The following is a 6,795-nucleotide window of genomic DNA, read 5'->3' as shown; positions in this document are numbered from 1 at the left end:
CCTTTAACGTTTGCGGTAGAAGTTCTGGAAATAAAGTATGTTATAGATTGGAGATTTGGAGTTAAAATAGCAACAAAAAAAAACTAAAGGGTAAAATAAAATTATGGGGTAATACGTTAAGGCATAATTGAGAAGAAAAATAGGAAACAATCCCACCACACTAAATCGGTTATTTAAAAAAAGGGACTTTTCATTGTTCCAAAATAATAGATTTAACAATACAATATAACTAATTTTAATAAAACAATCAAAACAAACATTGTTTGAAATAACGTTATAATATGATACCAGGGTAACAACCATCCAAACAAGCTGTAAATGCCCCCCAAAACAAAGTCCCAATTTTGTTTCGGACCTTCCAACCTATTTATCTTTCGTTTGCCCAAACAACAAACCAGAAAAACAAAACCATCAAAAGATCAAAAACCAATCAAACGAAAAAATTTCCCAAATCTGACAACCTTATTACAATGATGGCAGCAGGTAAAGCCAACCCAAATTCCCTTTTCCTTTCATCTTCATCAACCCATTACTCTTCTTTCCCACCACTTCATCGAATTTCTTTAAATAAGCTTCCTTTTTTGCCCCGTTCTCAATGTTCAAACCTTATTTCTGCTTGTTCCAAAAAACCCATTTCGGGTTCTGTTAATTTGGATCCGAGTATCACTAGTTTCGGGTCCGGGTTAACAAAGATTGATTCTTTGGATGAAAGTGCTGAAGTTTCGTCTTCTCCTTCTAATGCCATTGATTTTCTCACTTTGTGTCATAGTCTTAAGGTAAATGTATCATTGCATGTGAATATTTTTGTGATTTTCATGTACTTTTTAATCTCTTTTGAGTTTAAGTTTTGTGCACTATTTAAGAAATCCGATACTTACTAGGTGATCACAGGTTACTCTATTTAATAGCATTGGTAATTTCTGATAAATGGTAAGTATCCTGTTATAACATTACACTGATGTGATAAAATTGTGTTCTTTTACAAATTTTATATATAATGCGCATTCGCGTAGCAATTTGGGAAGAGTAACTGAGTTCATTAGTTTAGCTGCAGAATGGAGAATTGGATATGCTTGTTAAGGGGTTAAAGTGGGGAAAACTTGGGAATTTGGCAACTTGGGTTGAATTTATTTGAAAGGCTATAGTTTGATGAAGTAAAGGAATGCACTTTTGTGGTATCTAGGCTTTCAAAACTTCTAAGTATAAGGAATCCAAAAAAAAAATATACTTGGTTGATTTCTTCCCATCTGCCTAAGCGTTGGTAGGCAGAATTGCTCGGTATACTGTGCTAGTGGAAGGTAACAAATTAGCAAGTATCGGGTGGAATAGTTGAGGTGCGCGCAAGTTGGCTTGGACACCACCATCATAAAAGAAAAAGTTTTAAGTAATCAAAATCTAATAAAAGGTTCTTCAATGGGATGACTGAGTGGTTAAGACATAGGAGTGGCAACCTGGAGAACTTAGGAGCCAATCTTGACAGGAAGGTTTCCGTAGAATCTCTACTTGTGGGCCATAGCAAGTTGTCGAGTGGATTACTCGAGGTGTGAGAAGTTGGCCGCGACATTACCGTTATAATAAAACGGTATTGAGTTTAGATGTTAGGCTATCCTGGTCAAATATGTATCAATACACTTAAGATGTAAAAGAAGTCCCTTTTATGGGTTGCTTTGTGTTTGGTTTAGTGCAGTTCATAATAGCTTTCTTGCGCTATGCGGTAGATTGTAGCATTTGTAACCTGAGCGCAGTTTGGCTTCTCTATACACAGTCAACTTGAAAATTGTAGCAAACACTGATATATCTTGTAAAGTGGTCACCAGCCAAAACCAGAACCAGAACCACAAACTTAAGCTTTGCTAAATGAGCAGTTAATCTTTAATAGGAAAAGCCGAAGGGAGGGATGGTATTTTTCTGGTTCCAACTGAAAAAATGTTTCTTCTCAGCAGCTTTCTCTGCCTGAAGCTATCTGATTCTTCAAACTCATGTAGGAAATTGAGTGTGTCGTCTTGGACAAAGTTTTGGTAGTACATTATATAAATTGTGTTAGAAATAAGAATAATGTCATCCGTTTTCTCCTGCAGGTCTTTTTCAGTTGACCTCTTTTTGCTGTGCAATGCTGTCTTAATGATTGATTGTATTTTTTAATTTTTTGTATTGCATTTTGTCTATGCTCTACATTCAATTTGGCTAGGATGTGTCCCAAGTTTGCTGCTATCTTTTGTTGGGAAGTATAACACGTGTCTCTGCTTGTTTTGTAGACCCAAAAGCGGATGGGATGGGTAAATCATGGGATAAAAGGTCCTGAATCTATTGCTGATCATATGTACCTCATGTCTGTGATGGCTTTGATCGCTACTGACCTTCCCGACGTTAACAGGGAAAGGTTGGATTTAATATAACTGATATAGAACTTGCCATTTTGATTTTAAATTTGTTGATATTTTTTTATGGCTGCATGTTGCTAGCAAAATGTAGGGGGAATAAGGGGGAGAGGGGGGGGGAGGGGGTGGAGGTTAAAGGTTGCTCGCCGTGGTTTTCCAAACTTATTCATTCTTAGATGGGAGCAGTTGTGACTGTCTCTGTTTTCTTGTGATGCAAAAGAAGAGGATAAGCAGCCAAGTGCGCATATGCCTAAATTTCTTTTTGAAACGTAGGGAAAAGAAATGTTACTTATATAACTAACATTTTTCCAAGCATTTACAGTGATTAGCATGTCCATGCAGATTAATGAGAAATCTTAATGGAACTTATATCTGATTTCTCTTCTAATGCATCTGCTAAGAAAAGCTAAAATACGGATGACCTCGTGGAGAATTTTCTATGTTGTTCTTGCGTTACTGAATTACATGTTACTAGAACAAGTTGAGAATATTGCACTAACCAAAGGGGTCTTTTAGCCTGTTGGTTTGCTAATTCGGCTGATAATACCATTAAGTGGTCTAACGAAATTTTTCGAAGTTTTGTTTACTAAGGGATCATGGTGAAGTTATATGAGATCCGAATGATTGTAATCTGCTGTATCTACCAACATAGAATTGCCTTGGTAGAACCTAGGCTGCTGTTCGTGTTGATTGCTCAAATGTGGTGTGTAGTTCTTACAGAGAAACCTGAAGTTTGTCCATGCAAACATGATCTCTATCCTCGTTCTAGCGTGTTACTTTCTTGATGCTTATGTTCATCTTTTTTGCTTCATCCTAGGTAATTGCTACTTGATTTATGTAACAGGTGCATTAAGATGGCCATTGTTCATGACATTGCTGAAGGTACTTCCTCAAAACACAAAAGTATCTTTCTAAGAGAGCTTTTCTGTTTTTGACTTGTAGGCTAAATTATTTGCAGCGACTACATTTTTATATGATTTATCCAGTATCAAGATGATGAATATAGTATTCATTTCAGAAGCAATAAAAAGAAAAAATGAAATGATAAATCCAAGCATGCAAATTATGGTGCTTTTTAGCAGTCGCTGCTGCAAAAAAAGGCAACTATACCCACCAGGAATACAAAAAGATAAAGATAGATAAGACACCATAAATAACCATAAACAAAAGAAAGAAGAAAAAAGGGGCAGGTTTTTTTTTTCTTTTTTTTTTTGGGAAGGGGGGAAAGGGGGGGGGGGGCACCTGCTAGTGTTTAGTGTGTTTATTAGTTGATCTTGAACCTCCCATCTAATAAAGTCAGTGCTCCTCATTATTCCGCTAATCTAAGAAGCATCAGGCTCCGAATGATTTTGAGCTTATATAGCAGTCGGTAGACCATGTACACGTATTAGCAAACTTTTAATAGGGATTGTATTTTTTGTTGTAAGAATTAGGTTTACCACCTTCTAAATTTTTCTCTGGTGTTTTCTATTGCTAGCTTTGTCTTCTTTTTCTTTTGGTTGTATGGGGGCAGAGGAAGAGGATTTTCACCATGTTTTTTATTTTTATTTTTATCTTTGCATTTGATGAGAATTTTAAAATGTTGTAGCAATTGTTGGAGATATAACTCCATCCGATGGTGTGCCTAAGGCTGAGAAAAGCAGACGTGAGCGAGCTGCCTTGAATGAAATGTGCAAAATTCTTGGCGGAGGGATGAGAGGTATTCCCTTATGGTTTTTACATATCAACAAGGTTTATTTATATTTCATATCATACTCATTATAAAAAAAAACATACTTTATATTGCATTTTCTAATGTTATGCTTTATAATATTCCAGCTGAAGAGATTAAAGAACTGTGGCAAGAGTATGAAAATAATGCTTCATTGGAGGCCAATCTTGTAAAAGATTTTGACAAGGTATGAATACTAGCTTCATCTTTTATCTAAGTGAAATTTTCATACAGGGAAAAGTTTCACATCTCGAATATAATAATTTAGTTCTGTTCAAAGTTTGGCTTTCCAAAGTCAGTAGTATGCAATTCATTTTTAAAATATAAATTTAGTACTCTTTATCAATTACTGGTTCTTTCAACTACGCCTCCTTTAAAGTTAGTGTATATCCTCCATGGGAACAGTTGGAGCGATTGTGATATGCTCATGTAACTTAATATGTCTTGCTGACTGGAAACTGGATAAGAATGTATTTATCAGATAGGAGGCCTGCCTGCTTGAGTAGTCCTCTTCCTGAGAAGTGAACTAACCTGATGCAGTGAACTAACGCGACACTTGGCAGAACTTTACTTAAAATACATATTCATGCCTTTTTTTTAAATTCTGGATATACATATGCATGCTAAGTTTTCCTCTTTCATGTTGCATATCTCATCCTTCGGCAAGTTGGTTCTTATCATTCTAGTAGATCATTGAATCTTATAGCATCTGATGGTTTCACCATTTTCCCGATCTTCAGGTTGAAATGATTCTGCAGGCATTGAAATATGAATCAGGTAAATAACTCATCTCCAATGAATTAAGTTAACGTATAAGAACCTATAATTTTTGCTGAAATTCTTTTTCTTCTTTGTGCTTCTCACGGATTTCCGTATGGTCTTATGCTTTTGGCATACCTTGTATAATTAAGGCTTTGTTCCTGTATTTAGATGTCATTGATACATCCTTTTCTCTCCTGAGATTTAGATGCCTAAGACACTCAAAAGTAATATAACCATTCAAGATGTTTGAGCAGCATGTAGTAGGCAGTTAAGTATCCGCTTTACTAAAGCAGTTCCTTGTTGATTCATTTAAGACTGCCGATAGAAAGTCGAAGTGAAAAGTTGATCCGAGTATCAAATGACAAAAGGGGCCATAAAACTAATTTAAGTGTTTCTTCTCCAATTTGTTGTCAAACTAATTTTGCGAAGTTGTTCCTTCTCCAATTTGTTGTCAAACTAATTTTGCGAAGTTGTTCCTTCTCCAATTTGTTGTCTATCAGGACCATAGATAGTCATCATTTGGTTTTAAATATTTTTGCAGCTTACCGATCAGTCTCACTGTCACCATTTGTGTCACCCCTTGAGCATTGAAGTACTAACAGAAATGCAGCTAAAAACATTTAATTTCTTTCTGCAGTAAAGTGTATTGAAATTTTAAAGGTTCCTGGATGAGTCATCTATTAGTACAGTCAAACCTCTCCATAACAGTAACCCTATATAACAACATTTTACTATCAAAGCCAAATTTTTTTTGGAACTGATTTTTCATGTTATATTTACCCGCTACAACAGCTTTTTACCTATATAACAGCTTTTAAAAACAGGTTGTCATATTACATTTGATGCAGCATGATTTTCTACAATCTTCTACACGTTTTCCTTTCTGTTCGTTTTACTGATAGACCTTCTTATGACAGAACACGGAAAGGTGCTGGACGAGTTTTTCCTTTCAACTGCAGGTAAGTGATCCTTTAATTCAGCTTAGGAAAAAAATGAGTTATTTTTCTTGCCCGTCATTGAGTTACTTCTTGACATTGTATATATATATTGACATGCAGGAAAATTTCAAACAGAAATAGGAAAAAGCTGGGCTGCTGAAATCCATTCCCGGAGAAACTCCAGATTGGAAAATAGACTCTGATCCTTATTTATATTTTGCATTTATACAGTCTTTGCGCCTTCTTTCTTCAAATAACTGAGAGATAGTCTAATGTGTTCCTATAATCGGAGAGTAAAAATGTACTCGCTTCTTGTTCAGCTAAGCTCAGATTAAGCTGAACGGTCGAAGTAAAATTTAGGTAGGAGATTCTGTAATAGGGATATACTTACCTGTTGCATGCACTGCGTACGTGTAAGTTCTTTTTCCCGAACTATTTTGCTTCTCTTGACAAGCTGAGATCTTCACATTGCTTTCGAAAAATTCAGCAGTTTTTGCTATGATCGATTATACTGTTCCATGTAGAGTAATATGTGGATTTACTACATTCCCCAAAAAGACAACAAGAACAACAACCCAGTAGAGGGTTGAGTATACGCAGGACCTTACCGGAGGGTTAGAGAGGCTATTTTCAGGAGACTCTTCCAAACAAACAAAAAAAAAGACTAGGTTGGAGATAATAAAATTTTCATTCCCCCTCCCCCCCCCCCTATTTTTAATGATGGTTGCATATAAAATTGCCATTTGTTCCTTCCGGTTGGAGAGAAAAAAAGTTAAATGAGGGAAAGTTATAGGATGCTTAAACTCTGTTTTACCCCCTTCGTTCACTTTTACTTGTCCATTATTTTAAAAATAGATTTTTATTTTTACTTGTCACTGTGAATACTTAATTTTTGACAACATTTAATTTTTTCACTTCTTTTATGTAAATATTTTAGGGATTTTTAACCTACTATTATTTTAGCTTTATTACACTTTTTATTATAGGATAAAAATATCAAAAAAAA

At 35.3% G+C, this 6,795-nt stretch overlaps 1 protein-coding gene across 1 annotated transcript; it reads left to right on the top strand.

The window, feature by feature from the left end:
• The first annotated feature begins 319 nt into the window (after positions 1-319).
• Positions 320-6,288, top strand: LOC107817745 (uncharacterized). Its single transcript, XM_075241258.1, has 8 exons — positions 320-776; positions 2,256-2,380; positions 3,223-3,260; positions 3,967-4,077; positions 4,197-4,276; positions 4,830-4,866; positions 5,769-5,810; positions 5,910-6,288. The coding sequence occupies exons 1-8, from the start codon at positions 471-473 to the stop codon at positions 5,990-5,992; spliced, it is 822 nt and encodes a 273-aa protein (XP_075097359.1). The 5' UTR covers positions 320-470; the 3' UTR covers positions 5,993-6,288.
• Positions 6,289-6,795: the final 507 nt, after the last annotated feature.

Source organism: Nicotiana tabacum, chromosome 20 (assembly GCF_000715075.1).
Source record: "Nicotiana tabacum cultivar K326 chromosome 20, ASM71507v2, whole genome shotgun sequence".
NCBI lineage: Eukaryota > Viridiplantae > Streptophyta > Magnoliopsida > Solanales > Solanaceae > Nicotiana > Nicotiana tabacum.
This window is presented reverse-complemented; position numbering and strand designations above follow the sequence as displayed.

Bases quoted from the DNA above. Each gene is read 5' to 3' on its own strand.
- LOC107817745 (XM_075241258.1), top strand. From the start codon at position 471: ATGATGGCAGCAGGTAAAGCCAACCCAAATTCCCTTTTCCTTTCATCT. The intron at 2,381-3,222 runs GTTGGATTTAAT...TTTATGTAACAG, and splicing joins CCCGACGTTAACAGGGAAAG to GTGCATTAAGATGGCCATTG. The intron at 4,078-4,196 runs GTATTCCCTTAT...ATAATATTCCAG, and splicing joins TCTTGGCGGAGGGATGAGAG to CTGAAGAGATTAAAGAACTG.